Raw genomic sequence first — 23,449 nt, 5'->3', positions numbered from 1 at the left:
AAAGTTGAAATGCAACATTTTGATGACGACAAAAAACGCAACATCGCGACAAAACAATTCGAAGAACACATTTAATTTTCTCATTTTATTTTACTCGTATTTAATATCTATTAAAAAAAAAAAAAGGTTTGTTCGGTATGTACATTTTTCACTGCAATTTCTTTGTGTTCGAACAATTTATACATATAAGCAAACGCAAATATGTCAAAATATAATCGTGAAGAAGTATAAATGGTAAAAAGAACTTTTTGCTCTTTTGACAAATTCTCTCTTCAACTAACAAGTTCAATTTGTTTTTTTCAGCTTCTACTTTGTCGGAATACATGTTATTTGCATTTAACAATTGTGCTAGACGTATTGAGATATCCTAAATCCGTATGAGAAATAAAGAATATTTTTATAAAATTAGGTTGTATAATTTTCCTATATATCTGTCACACTATTTTGAATCTACATAGTTGGCTTTTATCTTAGCACGTTCTTCTGGAAACGGTAAGTACGGTTTGATACCTTTCGATCTGCGGTCAGACTGCACCGTAGCCTGCGTTTGTGAGAAGAAATTTCTTTCTCGCGTTTACAATAATAAAATAAGCTACAGATATATATATATATATATATAAAATATTAAAAGAATAATTACCCAGAATTCTCTACAATTTCTGTAATTAAGAAAATACAGTTCGCAGTTGTCTCGTTTGTCTTGATTGGACTCTAAACATTTCAGAGACAAGAAATGCTCCTAAAAATAAAAAAAAAAACATCCATGAGTACTTGTTCCTCAAATTCGTCCTTTTGGACGACCTTTTTCTATTTACTTCTCAATTATCTACATTCTTGAAAACAAAGTTACTTGTGTGTGTGAATACCTTCAGACAGGGGTTAATCTCTTCTTGTTCACGTTGCGACGTACGTTTTATCATCCGATTATCTCGTTCCGAAGAACTCGTCCGTGCACTCATTTTGTCGAGACGAATATCATTGTTTATAAATAATATTTTCCTTTGGATACATATAAAAAAAAAAATATTACGAGAATGTAGAATGTGCAGCCTGCGACGACACCAAAGGTGCCGTAACGGAGTCAGCGCCACTGTGTGTGCAACACGTGACGTCTGATCCAAACCCGCGCTACAACTCGACTTCAACAATAACGCACGTGTTGCTGGTTTTTAATTAAAAAGTTGAAATATTTACAACAGGACTGTTTTTTCTTTTTTTTTTTTTACAAAATACACGAGTATAAAATAAAAAAAATTCATTTTTTTTTACACACATGAGATTATATATACATATACACAATATACATAACGTAACATATTACTTTAACAATAAAGTAATATATTACTTTGTTTTTTCTTTTTTTGCCGTCTTGCTCTTCTTTTTCTTCTTTTGTATCTTAATACGTTTATCTTCTCTTTTTCCCTTTGATTTCGCTTTCTTCTTTTTATTTCCTTTTCTCGATGGCGCTTCATCTTCTGACGACGACGACGACGACGACGACGATGACGACGATGACGTTGACGTTGACGAAGAAGACGAGCTAGAGCTGGATGACGTGGATTCGTCGGAACTGGAGACCTCTTCCGCGATGTTCAGCGCGGGCACGGGATTCGGCTTCGGTTGAGATTTCAAATGTTCTCTCAGGTCGTCTGTTAAACCACCCAGACCGATGGAAGTGAAAAAGTTGATGGCAAAACGCGTGTTCTTCGGATCGTCTCTGGGAAACAATCCCTCGAACACCTCTTGCATCGTCACGTCCTTGACACGTTCGTTGAGCTTCGCCAAACCCATGTATTCCGAAAGTTCTTGAAACAAAATTTTGATAAATATCCTACTGGAGCTCGTGGTGTCTTCTTCGTTTAGTTTGATACACTGCAACACGCTCCACGATATGGAATCCGTGAACAGCAAGTGCGCGAAAAACTTCGACACGTTTCGCAATTTGTTGGTGTCGAGACGGTGTATCGTCTGATACGAGTCTTTGAAGATCTGCTCGAACGGGGTAACGTAGATCTTGTTTATGGCGCAAAACCGACCGGCCAGAAGACCGAAGAACTTCTCGTACGTTCGCATTTCCGCGCAACAATCCAGAAACATGTGGCACAGCTCGATCTCCTGTCCGGGTTTAAGTTGCATCTTCATCAACTTGTGCGCGCACTCCTCAAAATCGAGAGACGAATGTATCGTCAGATAAATCGTACGCCGAAGAGCGGTCAGATTTGTTTCGGTGTTGTCCAATATAACGCCTTCCTTCTCCTCGGTTTGCTCGGCGCTGCTGTCCTCGTCCGAACTGTCCTCTTCCCCGTCCTCGTCGTCGGCCTCGGAATCGCTCACGTCGGAGCCGAGAATTTCTTTGCTCAATTGTTTGTACTTCTCTTCGTTTGCAAGATAATCCGCGTCGAATTTGAACACGTTCAGTATATCCTGTCCGTCCATCTCGTCGTCCAATCTTATCAGATGGGTGATTTGATTCTCCTCCTCCACGAGATCCAATTCTTCCGGAATGGCTTCGTGATCCTTGAATCCGTCCTTTCTAATTTGAAACGCCACTTCTATCATGTACTGAACACGCTTGTCCAACTCGCCCTCGTGCAATATGTTTCTCAGCATCTCGAATATGGCTTCGATGCCTCTTCGGGACACCTCCGTCAGTTTCATGCCGCATTCTTTCAAAAACGCTATAGCCACTTCGACGGAATCGTCCGTTGGCGTTTCCAACAGCAAAGTTAATATTTCCAACGCAAGAATCTCGTAAACCACTCGCTGATTGACCAACTGCGCTATAAACGTTCCCGAGGAAATGCACAAGGGTTTGTCGTTTCTCTTGTATCCGCGTTTAAACTGTATGACCAGACGCTTAAGTACCAATTCCCCTATGTTGGGAAACTTGGAGTTTATCACGGCGGTCAGGGCCGCGTAAACCGCGGTGAACGTTGGCGAGGCCGCTTGCGCCTGAATTATTGATCGCGCGAGCAAACCTCTTCCGCGAACGATGTTCTCGCGCATCAGTTCGCGAGTTATAATGCCAATGTTACTCGTGTTAACTTTGTTGATATATCCGTGAATGGATTTCTTCAACGCTTCCCAAGCTATGCGCTGATAAGCAGCTCCCGACTTGTCCGTGATCTCGGCCTGCATCATACGCAATTTGGCGGGTGGTATGTACGCACCTCCCGTTCTTGAGGTCAGAAGATCCACGGTTCGCTTCTGCTGTCGAATTTCTTCGGGATTTTCTCGCGGCTTATCCGGTTCTCCGTAATACCGAGACCCGATCTTCTCTCCGTCCGGTGAATTTTCTTTCCTACGTCTCTCGTCGTCGCTCTCCTTAAAATCTTTCCGATAATTTTGCCTGTGATTGTCTCTGCGATTGTCGTGTCTGCCGCTCCTAACGTTGTCGTCATCGTGTCTGGACGTTCTGCGATTGTTGTCGCGATCGCTCTCACGTTTGGAATTGCGACGCTCGTTGTCGCGTCTGGAACCGTAACGATTCTCGTCGCGTCGTGAACTCCGATAATCACCGCCGTCTCTGTTAGATTCCTTGGAGTCGTCACGTTTGTGATGTTTCTGCTTGGAATGCTGTTCCTGCCCGTCCTCCTCTTTCTCGTCCTCCTTTCTTGAGTGCGATCTCTTCATCTCGCAAACGTAATACACACAATCGCACAGGAGTTTCCTTCCAGATTCTGTAAATGTGTCACATGTCAGCGACTTGATACTTGATCACGCTTCTACTTTTTTTCATCTCTTCCAACAATTATTTTTATTACGTTTTAAATGCTACAGTAGTTAGATGAGTATATATATATTAGTCTTGGTGTGAAAGATGAACAAAACTAACCTGGATTTAGGTTAGGTAATTTAATTAACCTGGATTTGATCAAAAGCTCGAGATGGAGTCTTAAAACGACGTAACGCGCGCGAAAGATATACTTTTGGCCAATTCTGGTGTTTTGCGCCAACGTGTCCTCACGGAATAGTGAGGAAAAATAGGTAACGGGGGAGAAAATGTCCAGAAGATAGTGGAAGCGACTGTTTACGTTTCGAAGAAGATGCGATTGTAGCCCGCAAGGATCGAATCACGGGCGCGTTAAAATAATTATATATAAAAAAAAAAGAAAAGCTTGAGACAAATACATACTTGATAAAAGAGATGTATATTATCCGCGTCGTCTCTCCGCAATTCGATTGATGAGGTTGCAAACTGTTGCAAACTCTGACCGTGTAACGGGATTTGGGAATGCAAGCTCTCTTACGAAGATTAAATAGGTTAGGTTACGAAGCATTGGGTGCGTTCAAACAACTCAACAGTTGCACAACGGTTGAGAGATAATCACTTCTGATTGGATCATACTTTTGGAACCGGTAATTTGTCAAGCTGCAAAATATGCTTTAAGCGAAAACGGTGTGCTCTTGGTGATATTCTCAAAATCATATTCACGTAAGTATTGTAATAAAAAGTATATTTGAAAGTTTTGATGTAAAGAGAAATAAAGAGAGATGTCGATATAAATTACAATCAACGAACAAATAATGTAAAACAATTAAATTTGCATTGCAGACCTTCCACGTCGAGAAGCGAGAAGCTTCCGAATGACATCACGCAAGCTGAGCACGAGCAACTTTGCGATCAACGTTACGAAAACTGTTCTCTGAATTCTTTAGATTTAATAATAAATAATAATAATAATAAGTCATTACGTCGATTATTAAAAATCTACACAAAATTTGACACAATATTCGATAAGTATTGAAAATAAAAGACTTGCATAATATTTCGTCCGTTATTTATATTTATTTATTTATTGATTGATTGATTGATTTATTTATTTATTACCTGCCTTTCTTTCTTTATTTTATTTTACACGCTAATAAATAATCGAGCGAACAAGAGCACAAGATTTACGCGCAATAGTCTTGGTCGTTGGAAACTATGGGACGCAGAAAACGAGCTGAAATCGAGCGAAGGTACCAGGGAAGTATGTCTTGCGAGTAGGTATACGCGCCAGCTCCTGGGCGTATACCTCCTCGTATATATAGCGCGCTTGATCCCACCCCGCCGCCATTACGGAGCACGCGGCGGCCATTATAGATTGCTCGCGCCTCAGCCAATCACCGCGCGACTCACGGCGCGTAGGAGGCGTTGGAGGACGCGTAGCCTCAGCCAATCACCGCGCGACTCACGGCGCGCTGGAGGCGATGGGGGGACGCGTAGCCTCGCCCACTGATACCTCTCGCGTTACCTCTTCGCACAACATGTATTCCTGATACTTTCCTGATATTTTCGAGGCTCTCGGACGACGCGCAACTCACCTTACCCGCTCAATTCTCTTGCTATTTCTCTCTTTTTTGCTTAATTCTCTTACATTCTTTCAATAATTTGTCAATCTTTAAACAACAATTTGTAAATTTATTATAAATATACGTATGTATATAAAACATACTATTTATTAGTAAGGATTAATAGATGTATGTATATACAACGTACACGTAAAAATAAACAGTTATGATAATAATGTAAGTAATCAATTTTGATGCATATAAATTTATAAATTATATATGCGTAATTATATGTATGTGCGATAGGACTTATAAATTATACATGCGTAAAAATAAAATATATAAGTAATTATCCTATTTTGTATATTGAGAAACAATAGAAAAAGGAACAATAAATTAGATTGAGTTTGCAATGTGTTTTCCAGCACCAAGGGTTTTATTATTCCGTTATTATTACATAATATTGAAAATGTTTCCATTATTTTAATTTGTTTGAGGGTCCCGGGCACACATACTGTATGAATTTATAACAGAAGTTTATATACAAATACATAAACTTTATATATCTTTTTGATAAATATATATTACATAAATATTTATTTTATTTTTATTAAATATCCTCGTGTCTATAAAATGTTATCATTAATGATTAAACTTTTGCAAGTGTAACTTCAAATATAACACAAATGACACACAACTTAATATATAAAAACCAAAACAAATACCTTTTACAAATTATTCTAATTATAAACTTTTTCTTGGCTGTCGATACACTTTAAACATGCACTTAAAAAATATGTGCACGTAACAATTCAGCCTTTAATTATTTCAATTCGATAAAATCTTACGTATATAACATATGCATTGCAACGTTAGTAAACATTCTCACAATCAGTCTCTTTTTTTAACTCTATTAATCATTCAGTCTCCGTAAACATTTTGTGCTAAAATAAAATGGTAAATGTTTAGCCAATTGAAGTTTTACATAAAGAAAGTGACCATTTAAACACGTGCACATAGCACAGAATAGAACCGCACGCTGTGGACATAGTGCACCGACATATCACTCTGTGGACTGGCTGCGCAGTTCCAATGTGTACCACCCGTGGACATGCGCTAGTTTACGGGCCGGAATAGCGATCGTAAAAACTCTTATGGGCCTGGCCACTCTCAGGCTTCTCTCTGTAAACATCTAAAAAATCATTCGAACGAGATGAAAGCTTGACGACTTAATTTTCTCAAAATGGAAGTTGGAGTGGGTGACGTAGTGATGCCGGGTGATTGTTTCAGGGATTTTGTATCGATTAAGAAAGAAGGAAGAGAGGACAGAGAGGCTGTGATCTTGGGCCCCGGCTTGCGCCGCGAGGGTGACACCGTGTTTATCTGCAAAGCGGGTATCTTGAAGAAACGCGAACCGGCCGTGTACTATGTGGACAGTTATCAGAGACGGTATATCGATGTTGAAGATATCAGTTGATACGTAATAAATGTTGATAAGCTTAATTTTTCTAATGTCAAAACTAGTTTCCTTTTTTGCGGTGTTTTTCTCTTTTCACATATTCAAGCGATGATTCGAACAATTTTGTTGTTTTGCATTCGATTGCTAATTTAAATAAAATATTCTTTCACTTTTTCAGATATGTTCCTAGTCGAGGCGAGAATGTGGTCGGTATAGTGACGCAGAAAAGCGGTGATATCTACAAAGTGGACATAGGAGCCAGCGATCAGGCGACTCTCTCCTACCTGGCCTTCGAAGGTGCTACCAAGAAAAACCGTCCCGATCTGCAGGTCGGCGATTTGGTGTACGCGAAGCTGCTGGTCGCCGGCAGGGACATGGAGCCGGAATTGGTTTGCATGGATTCTCAGGGCAAGGAGAACGATCTCGGCATTCTTAGCTCGGACGGCATGATGTTCACGTGTTCGCTGAGTCTCGTGAGGAAGTTGCTCAATCCGGACTGTCCGTTGTTCAAAATGCTCGGCAGAAATCAGGCGTACGAACTCGCCGTCGGAATAAACGGCAGAGTCTGGATCAAAGCGCGCACGGTACAAGAAACGATAGCTGTGGCAAGTGCCATTCTAGCGGCAGAGTACACATTACCCAGTGAAATGCAAAAACTGTGTGCCAGAATCGAAAAAACTTTGCTTCTGATAGCGTGATTCTATGCGAAACTGATGTTGAACGCTGATGGCTTGGCGAATTTAACGGAGAAAGAACAATCCGTAATTTGTAAAAAGAAGTAGTGTATCAGCGATGGCGACAGATTTGTAAATTAAAAATTAGTTTTGCTCAACTCTCGGGTCACAAACTATATCCACACGAGAGTCTCAACATTTGTTTCAGTCTTCTTCGGCGCATCAAGATGTACATTGATATAGAAATAAAAGACAATCGCTTCCTAGGAAATTCAATGTTTAATTTCACTTTAACAAAGGAAACATTGGTGACATTCGAACGTTACACATATCGTCTTACACTAATAATCGCAAATGGTATCGATATACAGATACAAAGTGCAAGAGCGCTGCTGATTACATTAGTAGTAGTTTTCTCAAAACATCTCGCTGATATGTGCCTAACGTAATGTTTTTTTTTTTTTTTTTTTTTTCCACGACTCGCCCGAGCCGACTAACTACGTAATGATCTATAGACACTAGTGACGGTATTTTGCACTCAAGCACAACCTTTACTTTCTCCCTTTTTTTTTTTATTAAAAATCGTACTCAAGAATCGCTTAACAACAAATCCAAAAAATATATACCGCTACGCGCGTGTACTTCTGCGTGTGTGTGTGTGTGATGATGATTTCTGCATTTAATTAAAAAATACACAGAAGATACTTTTTTTTTTGTACTTGATGGAATGTATTTTAATTGCCATCGCCTTCTAATAATATCAAAGCGAAAATACGCAGGAAAATCATTGGTAAAAAAAAAAAAAAAAACCCATGTCGAACACAATTTCTGTTTAATTTAAAAATTCGTGATTGTCGATACGTGTAAAATAATATAGAAATTGACATCGTTATTGCATTCGATTAAATAACGTATATGAAGTTTCTACGAAACTGTGTTAAAAAAAAAGCAGAAACTATTGAATATCCAATGATTTTCTGTACACCTTCGCACTGTGATACAAACGGTAACTTATCATTAAAAACGCACTGGTAACTAATTGATAATATAAATATATCGTTTGAAAAAAAAAACAAAAAAAAAAAAACAATAATACACATGTCAATTGTATGCAACAAAACAAGTCAAAACACATCTAGCAAACAAAACAACAAGTATTGTAATAATAATAACAACAAAAAGGTACGCGTATTAAAGCTAAACTATTTTTTTTTTTTGGTCAATCATGGCCCCCTACCGTCTCACAGCACTGTTCTAAAATAAAATGTAAATCTAAATGCTATAAAAAGTGCACGCCGTTTAGAATTTTTTTTTTTTTCACTGCGCGGCACTAACGTTCTGCGAAAGATCTCGACTTTTTTTTTTGTAAAAACTATGTCTTTTTTTTTGCATAGAAAGCGAAAAGATCCAACGGAAACAAAACAAGAACGAAGTAAGATCTGAAGATAAAAAATAATTATATAACTGTCAAAAAGAGTGATTTTCTATTCGCGTAAAATTATACGGTCGACTAAAATTTACAATTGAAATTGTAGCGCGTAATTTAGAATTAGAGTTCTCGCACACACAGAGATGAGTAGAATATATCAGAATACTCTTGTGTGTTTCCCGTACACATATATTTCGAGCTAAAATGTGCGAAACCGAAAATCCGATCCTGTGCGGAATACCAGGTTTGTTACAATATGAATTGAAAATGACACTCGTGACCGAATCACGATGTTCGCAACACATTTATCCTTCGTGTTAATCTTATCCGCCACTCGATTCGTTCGAACGAATATTTATTGCACCAGCGATACGTGGCGCGCGCGCAAATTTGTTGCTCGGGTTTCGCCGCAAAAAGCAATATAACAAGTTTGCACACAGGAGGAGGAGAAATACCCACATCGGACATTAATATTCATTATACGAAACTATTCGTTACATCCTTGTAATGTCATGGAAGAAGCCACAGTGCCTTTTTTTTTTCTTTTTTTTTTTTTTGCAAAACCCACACACTTAATATGTTCACCACATATTGGGATGTAATTAGGCAGGCAAATATGTATGTTGGGGACGATACATGGTGGCACTAGCGACCATAAACATACTATTCTATGGCTTGTGCTTTGCTTACAATACATACGTTTTTTTATTTTTTAATTTTTTTTTTTTTAAATCCAAGACTGGGTTAATCGTCGAGGTATATCGGGGATTATATGTGACACACGATAAATGTTCAGAAGCAATTTATGCGTGTACGTACATATTTATGTCGCAGCGGTACCATCGTGATATACAAGCGGTGCAATGATAATGCGCATCGATTGGGGCTGGGAAATGAAATGTTTTTTTTTTTTTTTTTTTTAGGCAAGCGAGAAAGACTTCTTTTGTTCGCGAAATAAACTTTCAATTTCGAAAAAGAAAGATGAAGCATTGCGGAGAAAAAATTTGTCTCGTCTAAAAGTTTCGAGGATCTAATTTTCTTGAGTCAGAAAACAATTTGTTTCGAAAAACTTTCGCTTTTTCGAAAGAGGAAAGATTCAGTTCTTGCTTTTGGAATTTTGGTAAATATTATTCTTTCGCTAAAAACCGTTTCAAGTTTTCTCGCAATGTCTTCTCTCAACGATCGTCGCAAACGTATTAAAAAAATGCTCTTCTATAAGTTTACCGCAATATAGCCTATATAATTATTATTACTATTTGATGATATGAATGTAAAAATGTCTGCCATTATTACTGCGAGTTCATTGTTTTATGTAAAACATAAAATTTTTTTTCTGCGTCGCGCAAACTTTATTTCTTCATTTTCAGCGTCCGCTTAATTTTCTTTTATCAATCTCAACTGTAGAAAGAAATAGAAAATATATTTGTTATATAAATATATATATACATATACATATATATATATATATATATGTGATGATATACAATGCGCAGTTAATATGTTTTTTATCTAATTTCTTTTTTTCTTTTTATCCTTCACAGAATGTCATTCCTATTTTTCTCTCGCTACAGTGATGAGATTTTTAACGGACAGGTTTCTCTAAAATTATCGCTGAACACGCTGCTCGTTCTACGAACAATTTTACACGCGTGTGGATATGCTATTTCCTCCGTGGTACAGTATAATGGCAGAGATTCTCTCTATGCGCGTGTTTTTTCTAAACTTTTGAATCGTACGTTTGTGTTGTAATTTCTTACATGAGTTTAATAGTAGCTACAAGAATAATTTCTTGAATTATATACGCGAAACAGTTTTTTTGTTGTTGACGTAAAATAGCTGTTTTTTTTTTTTTTTCCGTTTTACTTCTGCTACAAGCATTATTACGCGTGTACAGTATTTATCGCTTTGATCAAAAGCAACAGATTATTATGTTAAAAAGGCTGAAGAGTCGTAATGAAGTGAAGAATTATGCAACAACACGACGCGTCGGTAAAAAAAAAAACTGACGCAACACAAATCCGATAACTACAAATTATCCACGCACACTATTACGACAAAAACACATTTCTCGCTCTACAACGTAATTACACACACAATATAACTGCTACATTATCTTACGTTATTATCCTCGTTATTCTTCTTTTATGATAACTCATCAAAACCGAAATCTATACAAAACTCTATATAATATCGCGTGAAAAATCTACTTAAATCTACTTAAAATAATTTTTGAACGAGTGTTGCAGAGTTTTTTTTTTTTTTTAACAAATGTTTCCGACGAGAGTGACATGACTCTTCTCTGAAAAAGGGACTACTACTAGTGACTTTCCATGAGCGAGATTTGTCGACCAGCAAAGCGAGACATCGAGGTGTCGCGACGCACAATCAATGTCTCTACTTTTTTCAGATATATAAGTAGATAAATATTATCATCAAGTTTTTTTTTTTTTTTACCATAATCGTAATGTATATAAAAAATTTCTTTGCTTACGCCTAAAGTAGCTTGATGTCTCGATTACATAAATATATTTATGTATGTATATATATGTGTTTTTATATTAATATATTAATTATTGTATTTTTTATTTTTTTTCTTATGTATATATATATATATATATGTATCTATATACCATTCACAACACAGAGTGCATAGTACGAAGCCAAATATCGATTTGCTCCCACTTTTTTTCTATCACAATTCTTTTACATATACATATGCGCGTATATATTTAAGAATGTGTTAAAAAAAAAAGAGAGAAGCAAATCTAAAGCCTCAATGTAACAACGCACAACCAATTTTTATACAACCTGCGTGCATCAAAGTAGATACTTTGTAGTTGACTTGAAAATCATGTGTGCCGCTGTGTGTTTTTTTTTTTGTTTAACATACAACAATATTGGTCTCGCCAATATTAAAAAACAAAAATTTTCAATATATTAAAAAATTCAACAAATATATCTTACACGCACACACAATATTTTTTCTCTTCTTTAATAAACGAGATTATATGTATAACGTATTGAGATTCGAAAGAATAAAAAATTTGTCAAAAAATTAATTTGTTACAGAGACTAGTTCAAAAATGCGCTATCAAATCGTCGTTACTCTTTTTGTTGGCAAAAATCAATGTGTCGAACGTTAGGAATGAAAACCATGCGCACACAGTATATACCCGCGACGAAGTCGGGTGAAATGTTCAGTTGCTCAATTACAGCACAAGAGGATTCATCCGTCACGTCTAATACGATAGAGTTATTCAAAATATGTAGTGTTCTATGTTCTTTTTTTTTTTTTTGTTTTTTTTTTCATCTTATTTAAGTGTTAGAGAATTTAATGCTAGTGATTATTGAAATTCTATTTATTGCACGCAATGCGAAGAAGCGGTCGCTTCCCGCACATTGTAGGCTGTTGTGTTTTGTTCGACCCACTTCCACGGCTTCATTTTTCTTTTTTAATTTTAGTTTTTTTTTCTCATGTCAAACAAAGAGATATGACGCGGAGACTGTTTTACTGTTGTAAAAAAAAGAAAGATGGTGCTTCGGAAGTGGGACACCGAGTATTCTCCCGAGTATATGGTTTATTTTTTTTACCTACTGACACTTGTGGTTTTTGCAATTATCTATATTTCTGCTCTCATTAATTGCTGTTTAGAAAAATTTGATTTTTTTTTACGATCCGGCACGTGCGAGTCAGAATATCTCTCGACGCGATAGGGTAGTTGTATCGTCATAGTGGCGCAGAAGTGTATCAAAGCAATGTTATCGCGTTTCTTCGAGAACAATCACATGCAAATGCTATCATGTGGAAAATGCTATGTATCGAGATAAAGTCTAATAATAAACGCGACATCTCACAAATGTTATCGTTACAATTTAAAACAATCTTCTTTGTCCTTTTTCAAATCACGGGATTTTTTCAAGAGCACGCAACGAACAGCGGCGTATTTACAGAGAGATAAAAAAAAAAAAGCGGCGATTTCTATTTATATACACTTAATAAATTTAAAAAAAAAAATTCTTTTTTTTTTTAATAGAGATTATTATGGGAAAGGAACTTCCGGCGACTCGTGCGTACCTTAAAACGGCAGTAAAAGTTTGTCATATACATCGTACGTGCATACGATTCGATTACTTAAACAACAAATGAGCATTAAAAAAAAAAAAAAAAAAAAAATATCTTAACACTCGCATGCTATATATGTATACATCCGCATTACTTACTTTTTTTGAAAAAGTAAACAAGTGCAAAATATATATATATGTGTATGTCTTCTTCGACACTATCGTTCGATTATTAATGTGATTCATTGAGTTCTCTCCCTCTTTTTTTTACGGAATTATATCCTTAGGTTGCAGTCTTACTACGATTCTTTTGGCTCTCGCAGGAGCTCCGCTTCCCTTTAAGCTCGATCACTGAGCAAGTTATTGAGTGTGTGTGTATAATTTAAGAAACTATACTAGGAAAGAGGGAACGTCCTGCAGTAAACGTTTCCAAAAAAATCGATCACCTCTCGCGAGAAGAAATCTGGTGTGGAGTCTTACACTTTGTTTTTTTTTTTTTTTTGAACACTTTATTGTTGCGTCGTTTCGCAACAACATCGGGGATCGAACGAGAATTTCGACAACACGAAATTTGTTCTTCAATTCCTTCTTGTTTGCAGACAGTCTCGTTGTTTGTTTGTTTTTTTTTTTCTAATAATTTTCCGAAATCATTTCACATGCAGGCAGAGAGATCACATTTTGTCTATCTTCTCAAAAATATACAAAAGCTTTAAATCCACCTTGCACCTTCAACATCTATTTCTCACACATATTCGCTATTACGCTGCATATAAAAACTTTATCTACTTAAGTTTTTATCTTCGGAAACTCTTTTGTGTCTGTAAATCTTCCAAGAATAATGACTTTTCTATGTGTGTGTAAATGTTCCAGAATTTTTCAAAAATCGCGTAAAGAGATAAAGGGTTCCGCAGGACAACCTTTTTGTTTCTAGAATAAATTACCGGTTACCTCGTTCGATCCCCGATTGAAAAGTCGAGAAAAAATTGTCCGGACACTCGAGATGACGGATGGACTTCTCAAGCGTCCTCGACTTCGAGAGATGGTACTCTTTTTCTAGTTACAATCGCTAATAGTCTTGGATTTTTTTTTTTTTTAGTCTATCGACTCTTTCTCTCGATCGTAGTTTTTTTTTTTTTGTTTTTTTGTTTTTTACACAAACTCAAGGCCTTTTCGATAGGTTCGTTTACTTTACGTTCGAAACAACAACGTGAAAAACTTTATCCAATTTACTTACTTCGGAGCGGAGCGAGTTTAAGCTAAACAAAAAATGCTAAAGCCGTCTAGGCTGCACGACGCTGTTGTTGTTGAGGCGCACGGTCGTCTGATTGTTGAAGTTCTCGTCCTGCGGCACGTGTTCGGTGCGCTCGTCAAAAAATCCCGGATTTAGAATGATATTGGGCACGAGCTCAATCACCTCCTGCTCCTCCAGCTGCGCTGCAATTTCGGAACGGAGATTAATTTTCATTGGTCTGGGCCACGGACCTTATCAGCTTCTACCCTCTCCCTTCACCAGTTTTTCTTTGTCAGGTTTTTTTTTTTTGGAGCAAAACAATTATGTTTTCTCGGAATTTTGTTTTATGGTCAAACGAATCGTTTCACAAAATCATCTCCGATATATCGTTTTTTACGAACGAACGCCGACTAACGTTGCCAATTGAAACACCCGTTTTTGCCTGACAAATAACAAAACGTGCTACTTCTTGACCTACCTCACTTCCAACACTTCCAAAATCCGGTCTTATCGAATATATAAATTTATCTAGACCATAATGCTGTCTATGACTATTTTAATACTTACTATTTCTTGCACTAAATCATCAGTCGGCAAGCTTTTATTAACATTATAGTATATAACATCTAATCGGAGTAACAAGAAAAAATATTTCGTGTTCAAAAAGAGAGTTAGTAATCAGATTAGTAAATCTGCGACAAGGAAACATCACCGAGAGAAGTTAGAGATTTCATTCCAACGAGTGCCATATATATATATTGTAAAGAGATAAATACATTAAGATTATTAGATTATTTGACAGTGCTCATTGTTAGTGTCAAGTGCGGCAGTCTAAAAAAAGTGTTGTATTAATAACTGATGATATATGTATGTATGTGTGTGTGTGTGTGTGTGTGAGTGGGAGAATCCGTCAAATAATGTCTTGTATTTGTCAGTAAATGTTGAATCTAATGGGGTTAGTTTGCACGGTGCTCAAAGAAGTATATAAAAATGAAACACATCATAAAGATATTGATATAAATTTTTTTAAGAATATGGCTATATATCGCGTAATAGAGAGAAGCTAAAAGATCAGAGCCGATACATGAGTAAAAGTCATCTAGCCGACTAAAAATGCTGTAACGTTCCTGTTGTTTCTGTCAAAAAGAGTGTTACGTTCTTCAGCTAGTTTGCGCAGAGGCTTCTATAAAGGGAGAACAATCCTCTGGAAGAGTCGTGCTTTTTAAGAGATGCTATGAACGTTTGTTAGTCATCACCAGCGGAAAGAAGTGGTAGTAGTAGTAATAGTAGTAGCAGCAATAAAGAGACAGAGTAGAAGCAAAAAGCTCTTACGGTATTGTTATCAGATAGGATGCTTACAGGGTGCCTTGCACTCGCGATACGACAGGTAACATGTACCTATACCAAGAATCGTAAGTGTGCCCATCACAATACCTACGGCTGCCAACCAGATACGCGTATCAAAATTCTCTACGCCGTCTAAAAAGTGTCGGGCGAGCTCTGAAAATTAGTTACGTCGCATAGTAAAAGATCTATTAGTCTTTGAGTTCGAATGCTGCACAAAAAAAAACAAACAAAAAAACAATTTAAACAGTTTATGTAATAAAATTCTATTTTTAGGGAATATTTCGCACTTCGAGATGTTTCTATGTGATTGTCTTATATCTCTCTCGCTCGATTAAAATAGCAAATTCTCGATCTGCGACCTTGTGGGTCGCAAATTGCTTTCTCGAAAAGATCATAAATATTCAAGTAAACAATGCAATTTTCCTGGTTTCTTTTTTTTGCAGTGGTAATAATCATTCCGCGCATTTGCGACTTTATCTCAACGATTAGATTCTTATCTTCGCTATGTGTAATTTTATTATAGCAATTGTGTAAAAAAAAAAAAATACCCAATTCTTCTACGCTGTGATGAGTGTGATTCTCGACCTCCACGATCTCGCCTTTTCCCAACTGATTGGTTGCCCACACTCGAAACGAGTATGTAGTGTTTGGCACCAAATGATACACATCTATTTGTCTCTTTAAAGCAACAAAACAATCATTATTTATGGATACAACATTGTGCAACACCTTGTCTTAGCCGCACAAGTTGTGTTACAACTTATACAATTTTCTTTGTATTTAATAAATTTTATTAAAACAAAGATACTTACAGAATTTGGAGGAATGTGCGTTGGAATAATAGGCTTCCAATCTTCCGGCGTCTGGCCCTCAACTGGCTTCAAACGATATTCGGCAGTGAAATCTATGATAGGATATCCACCAGTACCAGCTACTTCCCAGAGTATATTGGCTAATATTGTGGATGGCTTGACCCATACATTGTGCAAAGCTGGGGGAGGAGCTGTAAAATTGCACATTGCAAATTATTCTACATGCAAATCGCACAAACATCTAATCGTCGCGCAATTAATATTTGCATATCACACAACTCACTTTTGACTTCTACATTGATCCTAGCTTTTACAGCATCGTGATCGTCATCCAAAGTGCAGGAATAATTGCCGGCGTCATCCGCGCTGACATTTACCAGCTCAAGTATACCGTTGGGCTCGACTTTAAGTCTCTCGATCTGTCCCTCTTCCCGTCCTTCTCTCACCCACATTACTCCCACATTTGATTCTTCGGAATGTGGAAGTGCGTTTTCCTCGGCACAGGCGAGTTTCAGACCCTTACCCACATCCACAGCGACGTACCGCACCGGTACCACGGCTACTGTTCCCTGCCATCCTGCGGGATCGCAAATAATTAATGAAATTAATGTATGAATATAAAATCTTTCTTTTATAAATTTATTTTCATGACAACAATTTTGCATCAGTATCCCGTAGCTTGAAATGATCGAAATTCGCTCGAAATTTTCTGCATTTTTTTTTTTACGCAATCCTTAAATTTGAAGTGCTTTGTTTTCTCAATTATTTACAAGATACAGCGTACAAACAAATTAGCTGGACAGTAAACTTCCGCAAAGACGAAACATCTCTTTGAAAAATTCCCCCCGATCTGTTTGACAAATTTTTCAAATTCCATCACCCTTTGTCGACAATTTCGAGGAGAGACTTGTCTCAGATAAAATTTTGCACATCGCGCATCGCGCTCGTGCAGCGACGACGATGCACAAGTGATGAAAAAAAAAAAAAAAAATTGACGGAACAACAAAAGATTAGTCTTTTTACATAACTCGACCCTGAATTGTAACGATCGGCGTTGCGTGCACTTATAGTCTCGGTCGTAGATCGCATGATCGTATTGTTGGATATGGATCGCGGTATTGTTTCTCAACGGATGCGCGTATTTCCGCCTCTCCCCCTTTATCTGTCTCTCTCTCTCTCTCTCTCTCTCTCCGTTTCTCTATTTCTGTCTCGCTCTTTCGCGTTGTCAATGAGACGACGTTGACAAACCACTTGTCGTTCGATTACAAGTGTGCTTACCTGCCAGGAAGAATATCAGCAACGGCAGCAATTTGCGTTCGTCCATTCTGCCATAATAAGGAAGCGAGCGCGCGCGAATATGCCCAGTATATACGCAAAGTTTGTGTATTATTTATTACGGAATTTTCTTCATACTTCTTTCTGTGCCAGAGAGATCGATCGATCCTCCCGTTAAAAAAATTTCTATTTCCCCGCGGCGAACGTCGTGCGGACGCGCGTCGTACGGACGCGTTCACCTCACTGCTGCTCGGCGACAGCGTCGGTCGTTCCTATCATCGGACTCATCGCTTGGTCCGTCGACCTAAACGTCACTCGTCTGTCACTAACGTTATTATTTGATACGACGCGCTCGTCACGCTCCGCGGAACACCGCCCGTCCGCCGGCGCGTTTCGCTCCTTTTATCGAATCGCACGACCGTCGTCGTCGCGCACTACGCGATCGCCTCATCTAGCGGCGCGACGACGAAACGTGTTCTGTGAAAGAACAGCTTCTTTATCGCTTGGAGGTCAACCTAGAATCACGAAGCCGACTCTCTACTTTACCGATAGCCGACATCTGTGTGACAAAGGAGTGCGGCATATTACGGCTATGTTCGGTCAAAATAAAATAAATATATATGTAATATATATTTATCAAAAAGATATATAAAGTTTATGTATTTGTATATAAACTTCTGTTATAAATTCATACAGTTTTTATGTGTGCCCGAAACTCTCAAACAACTTAAAATAATGGAAACATTTTCAATATTATGTAATAATAACAAAATAATAAAATCCTTGGTGCTGAAAAACACATTGCAAACTCAATCTAATTTATTGTTCCTTTTTCTATTGTTTCTCAATATACAAAATATGATAATTACTTATATATTTTATTGTTACGCATGTATAATTTATAAGTCATATCGCATATACATATAATTATGCATATATAATTTATACGTTATATCGCATATATAATTTATAAATTTATATGCATCAAAATTGATTACTTACATTATTATCATAACTGTTTATTTTTACATGTACGTTGTATATACATACATCTATTAATCCTTAATAATAAATAGTATGTTTTATATACATACGTATATTTATAATAAATTTACAAATTATTGTTTAAAGATTGACAAATTATTGAAAGAATGTAAGAGAATTAAGCAAGAGAGAGAGAAATAGCAAGAGAATTGAGCGGGTAAGGTGAGTTGCGCGTCGTCCGGGAGCCTCGAAAATATCAGGAAAGTATCAGGATCACACGTAGAGCGAAGAGGTAACGCGAGAGGTATCAGTGGGCGAGGCTACGCGTCCCCCCAACGCCTCCTACGTGCCGTGAGTCGCGCGGTGATTGGCTGAGGCGCGAGCAATCTATAATGGCCGACGCGCGTGTTCCGTAATGGCTGCCGCGCGCGGGGTGGGGTCAAGCGCGCTATATACGAGAAGGTATACGCCCAGGAGCTGGCGCGTATACCTACTCGCTAGACATACTTCCCTGATACCTTCGCTCGATTTCAGCTCGTTTTAAGCGTTCCATAGTTTCCAACGACCAAGACTATTGCGCGTAAATCTTATGCTCTTGTTCGCTTGATTATTTATTAGCGTGTAAAATAAAATAAAGAGAGAAAGGCAGGTAATAAATAAATAAAAAAAAAATAAATAAATAAATATAAATAACGGACGAAATATTATATGCAAGTCTTTTATTTTCAATACTTATCGAATATTGTGTCGAATTTTGTGTAGATTTTTAATAATCGACGTAATGACTTATTATTATTATTATTTATTATTAAATCTAAAGGATTCAGAGAACAGTTTTCGTAACGTTGATCGGAAAGTTGCTCGTGCTCAGCTTGCGTGATGTCATTCGGAAGCTCCTCGCTTCTCGACGTGGAAGGTCTGCAATGCAAATTTAATTGTTTTACATTATTTGTTCGTTGATTGTAATTTATATCGACATCTCTCTTTATTTCTTTGTACATCAAAACTTTCAAATATACTTTTTATTACAATACTTTTAAGTGAATATGATTTTGAGAATATCACCAAGCACACCGTTTTCGCTTAAATATAGCGGCAATTTCCTGCTACCTAAACCCAACCTAACCGCTACTCGTTCTTTGGTTCATTCCGGGCTGGTACTCCAGACGGCGTTGAAAACAGCGTTCCTTTTCTAACACAAATCGAGTTTGGACCCCCTGGACTCTGTGTGTGTACGCAACTGACGAATAAACACTGACGTGATCAAAGAACCTTATTAAATTTGCGAACTTGCTACGAATCTATTCTTTCACCTGACTGTTTTACAGTGTTTTTGATGTTACATCAGGATCAATTATGTTTCGTATTTCGAAACGCATTTAATGTAGCGAAACGTATCCGGAAAAATTGTCTACGTCTCACAATTGTTGTACACATAATTTGTGCTGCGACATTGTTAATTTATCATGATGAAGGATATAAATCAATTTGTTGCCTGTTCGGGAAGAAAGAGAAGTCTGAGAAGTTACGAGAGCCCACTGAACAGTTTGAGAAAAAGGTGGCTTTTACAATAGTACTCTTAAGTATAGTTATACAATATATATACACTTGAATATAACCGATTTCAAGTCAACTCCGATTAAAAATCCACGACGAGATCGTTTCTACACGCTCACATTTGTTATTTGAAAACTGACAAAATTTAATCTTTTTTTATTTGTATCTTTTCCAAAGAATTTCAGGGCAAAGCTGACATCATTGATAGTACTTGTCTTATTGATAGTACTTGTTAGTGATTGTTGATTTTTTTTTTTTTTAGCATTGATTTAGTACTGATTCGCTCCCAAACGTAGCTTCTGTATGTAAAAAAAGATTTACATGTACAATTTGCGTTTACAGGATATGTGAAAAACCAGTTTTGCGATGGTATGTGTACACACACATACATCGTCTGCGGTTAAAAAACTAATAGATTGATCGCGGTGTATGTGGTACACAGTGTGCCACATTTAAAAACTTTATAAAAATAAAACAAGAATGTAAAAAAATTATATAATAGAAAAATTAATCTCTTATTCAAATAGTTTAAAAACCAACATTTCTATTCCTTAACTATAGATTCTCCAATATTTATGTAATAAATTTAAAACTACAGCTTAAACATTTAGGAATAATAACAAGATTTCTTTAAAATGTTAAACTTTTATGACTTGTCACCAATGTGTGGAAAAGCTCACGAGTTATGGATAATATTGTCTGCAACAGAAAGAAGAAGAAAACTCCAGTCTCTGTAACGCCAGAAGAATTGGACAACCAAATTACAATAGACTCTTTGAACCAACAATCTTCCTCAAGAAATAGTGTGATAGTTATAACTGACAGTGATAATGAAGCAACCAGCAAAAACGAAGAAGATGTCATATTATCTGACATAGCAGAGTGTCACTCAGAACAGTCCTTTCTTCAGCAAGAACCAGAAAAAAGGCAGAGAGCTTTCAAGAATAAAACTAGCAGACCGTCAGTTATAATACTAGAAAATGAATCATTTATAGATGATTCATCAAGTACGAAAGAATCGTCATCAAATGGAGAAAATGTTGGTAAGTAAGCTTTTAAGTTTTACATGAGAAGAATCGAGCATTATGTCAAACTCTAGAAGGAAACAAAAATTAATTTTGCTTGTTCCAAAGAATTGAAACTTTTATTCTGAGATAGTATAATTTTATAAAATTTAGTAATTTTTATATAAATTTTATAATCAGCACCGTCACAAGTAGAAGATGATGTGGTTGAATTATGGTCATCTCTGAAGAGTCCGCAAAGAAGAAAGAAAGGGATGAAAAAAATAATAAACAGATATTTTATCAAATGTGATAGAGACAGGAAAGCAAATTTTAGAATAGACAAGAAGCCAGATTACACGTATCTTGGGATTCTGACGAACAAACAATCTATACGGATGAAAAAGCAAAAGCTGAAGCACAATAGAAAAATTGTGAAAAACATTAGTGAAACTATCTCTCAGCGCAACGAATCTGTTGTAAGCCGGGCACGTTTAAGAGCTTGTAACATTAACATCAAAGAAACAAAGAAAGCGGAATGTCAAAAGTTCAATAACCCAGCTCATGTTATTGTCGGAGAAGTGAAAACAACGGAATGTGATAAAAACCACAATAGCACAAATTTGAATCGTAAATTAAGAGAGATAGTTGTAGATGGCTGTAACGTAGCGTTATCGTACGATCATATTTTTTTCTTTATCTTACGTGTTATTGATGATAAATTTTTTGTGGAATGAAAATTTGTTGATATGATTTTTAAAACAAATTAAATTTCAGACATACAAACGGTCAGGAATTCTCTGAAAAAGGCATTAAAATAGTTATAGATTATTTTGAGTCGAGGGGTCATGTTGTAAAAGTTTTCTTGCCGCAGCATATTCGAAAGAGAAAATATTTGCTTCTCGAGGAATTGTACAAAAAGGGTATAGTCGTGTTTACACCTAGTCGCAAAATCGCTGGCAAACAAATAACATCATATGATGATCGGTAATTTCATCGCAATGTTTTTTTATTATACAAATAGAAAAATAGAATTACTTAATACACGCTCTAATATAATTAACACAAAAATTGCTTCTACATATATACACGTAATCGCACAAAATGTTTGTGGTCTACTTAGTTTTGTGTGCACGGTACAAGACTTACCGCAGAGAACAGAGAAATTTTATTCCATTTTTATGCATAACAAAATACCTCTATTAATTTTTTGTTCCTACAGATACATCTTGGAATATGCAACAAAGTGCGAGGGAATCGTGATTTCGTCTGATCAATTTAGAGATTTGTACGAAGAGAAACCAGAATGGCGTGATACAATTCTGAATCGTTTACTGACGCCCACTTTCGTTGGAGATTACATTATGTTCCCTGAGGATCCGCTTGGCAAATCCGGACCTAATCTCGAAACATTTTTGCGACATTGAGATTATTACAGTTGTCGAGCTATATAAGGCCAATATATTTGTAATATTTCCTACAGCACACATTTCTCAACCATTGTAGGAAATATTATAAATTCTATAAGTGTTAAAAATAATTTATATTTTATATACCACGGTGTATTGATAATGTTCTCCTTATTTTCTATTTATTTTCTTTGATAGATTGCGAAAATTTTGTATAATAAAAAAAAAAAAAAACTGTTATGGTCAGTATTCTTAGTCTGATCTCATTTAAGAACGTCGGAAGTTCATCTTGTGTGCGAGTTGTTTCATTGATTACACAGATCATCGAAAGATGAACTTACATTTAAGATGATCTAATTATGTGAGATTCGACCATGAATACCGACGTTTATGTGAACGGAAAAATATTTTTCTTTATACGATACTTATTAAAGACGTGTGTGAGAATTGTATACGCGGAGATACACACAAAACATCACTATAACAAGAGATCCTACGTGAGATTTGACTATGAACGCTGTTATAAACGGAAGAGCATTTTCGTTTATATATTTATTAAAAAAAAACGTGCGTAAGAGCGAAAAAAAAAACGCACAAAATGTACTACTATACAAGAAATGTACGAAGATCTAAATAAAGATATTTTTATGTAAATTATATATATTATATTCTCTGCGAAGTGTATAAAATATTTATAAGATTAATTTTTTTAATGAAAATGCTTTTACATGAATATACACATAACGTATTATTCTGCTACAAAAATAGTTAAATATCAAAATACTTTGTTACTACATTGTATAAACGTAATCGCATACTGAAATATATTAAAAAAAAAAACTTGTTTCAGGTCTCTTTTTTGATATATTTATAAAAAAAAAAACAAGTAATACGGTTCTGTGCATATATTGTGTACAAAAATATTAAGTAAT

General features: G+C 36.4%; 5 protein-coding genes across 5 annotated transcripts; 2 read left to right on the top strand and 3 right to left on the bottom strand.

Moving 5' to 3' along the window:
• Positions 1–138: 138 nt before the first annotated feature.
• Positions 139–1,101, bottom strand: LOC109857953 (coiled-coil-helix-coiled-coil-helix domain-containing protein 7). The gene is made up of 3 exons (XM_020434757.1): positions 867–1,101; positions 641–739; positions 139–541 (listed from the first exon to the last, which is right to left on the bottom strand). Exons 1-3 carry the CDS (start codon positions 957–959, stop codon positions 440–442), a joined length of 294 nt encoding a protein of 97 aa, XP_020290346.1. The 5' UTR covers positions 960–1,101; the 3' UTR covers positions 139–439.
• A 220-nt stretch (positions 1,102–1,321) lies between these two features.
• Positions 1,322–3,639, bottom strand: LOC109857935 (pre-mRNA-splicing factor CWC22 homolog). Its single transcript, XM_020434730.1, has one exon. It carries the CDS (start codon positions 3,631–3,633, stop codon positions 1,342–1,344), a length of 2,292 nt encoding a protein of 763 aa, XP_020290319.1. The 5' UTR covers positions 3,634–3,639; the 3' UTR covers positions 1,322–1,341.
• Positions 3,640–6,429: 2,790 nt separating this feature from the next.
• Positions 6,430–9,522, top strand: LOC109857961 (exosome complex component RRP40). Its single transcript, XM_020434773.1, has 2 exons — positions 6,430–6,723; positions 6,912–9,522. The coding sequence occupies exons 1-2, from the start codon at positions 6,518–6,520 to the stop codon at positions 7,429–7,431; spliced, it is 726 nt and encodes a 241-aa protein (XP_020290362.1). The 5' UTR covers positions 6,430–6,517; the 3' UTR covers positions 7,432–9,522.
• A 2,596-nt stretch (positions 9,523–12,118) lies between these two features.
• On the bottom strand, positions 12,119–17,932 carry LOC109857960 (contactin-2). The gene is made up of 6 exons (XM_020434772.1): positions 17,567–17,932; positions 16,572–16,865; positions 16,289–16,479; positions 16,025–16,154; positions 15,489–15,629; positions 12,119–14,332 (listed from the first exon to the last, which is right to left on the bottom strand). The coding sequence occupies exons 1-6, from the start codon at positions 17,610–17,612 to the stop codon at positions 14,169–14,171; spliced, it is 966 nt and encodes a 321-aa protein (XP_020290361.1). The 5' UTR covers positions 17,613–17,932; the 3' UTR covers positions 12,119–14,168.
• A 1,826-nt stretch (positions 17,933–19,758) lies between these two features.
• LOC109857959 (probable ribonuclease ZC3H12C) lies at positions 19,759–23,357 on the top strand. The gene is made up of 5 exons (XM_020434771.1): positions 19,759–20,105; positions 20,813–21,147; positions 21,310–21,784; positions 21,886–22,095; positions 22,331–23,357. The coding sequence occupies exons 1-5, from the start codon at positions 20,014–20,016 to the stop codon at positions 22,533–22,535; spliced, it is 1,317 nt and encodes a 438-aa protein (XP_020290360.1). The 5' UTR covers positions 19,759–20,013; the 3' UTR covers positions 22,536–23,357.
• The last annotated feature ends 92 nt before the right edge of the window (positions 23,358–23,449 follow it).

The sequence above is a fragment of the Pseudomyrmex gracilis genome, unplaced genomic scaffold, assembly GCF_002006095.1.
Source record: "Pseudomyrmex gracilis isolate BER0280 unplaced genomic scaffold, ASM200609v1 scaffold_178, whole genome shotgun sequence".
Classification (NCBI taxonomy): domain Eukaryota; kingdom Metazoa; phylum Arthropoda; class Insecta; order Hymenoptera; family Formicidae; genus Pseudomyrmex; species Pseudomyrmex gracilis.
Note: the sequence above shows the minus strand (reverse complement) of the source record. Positions and strands in the feature narration are given on the sequence as shown.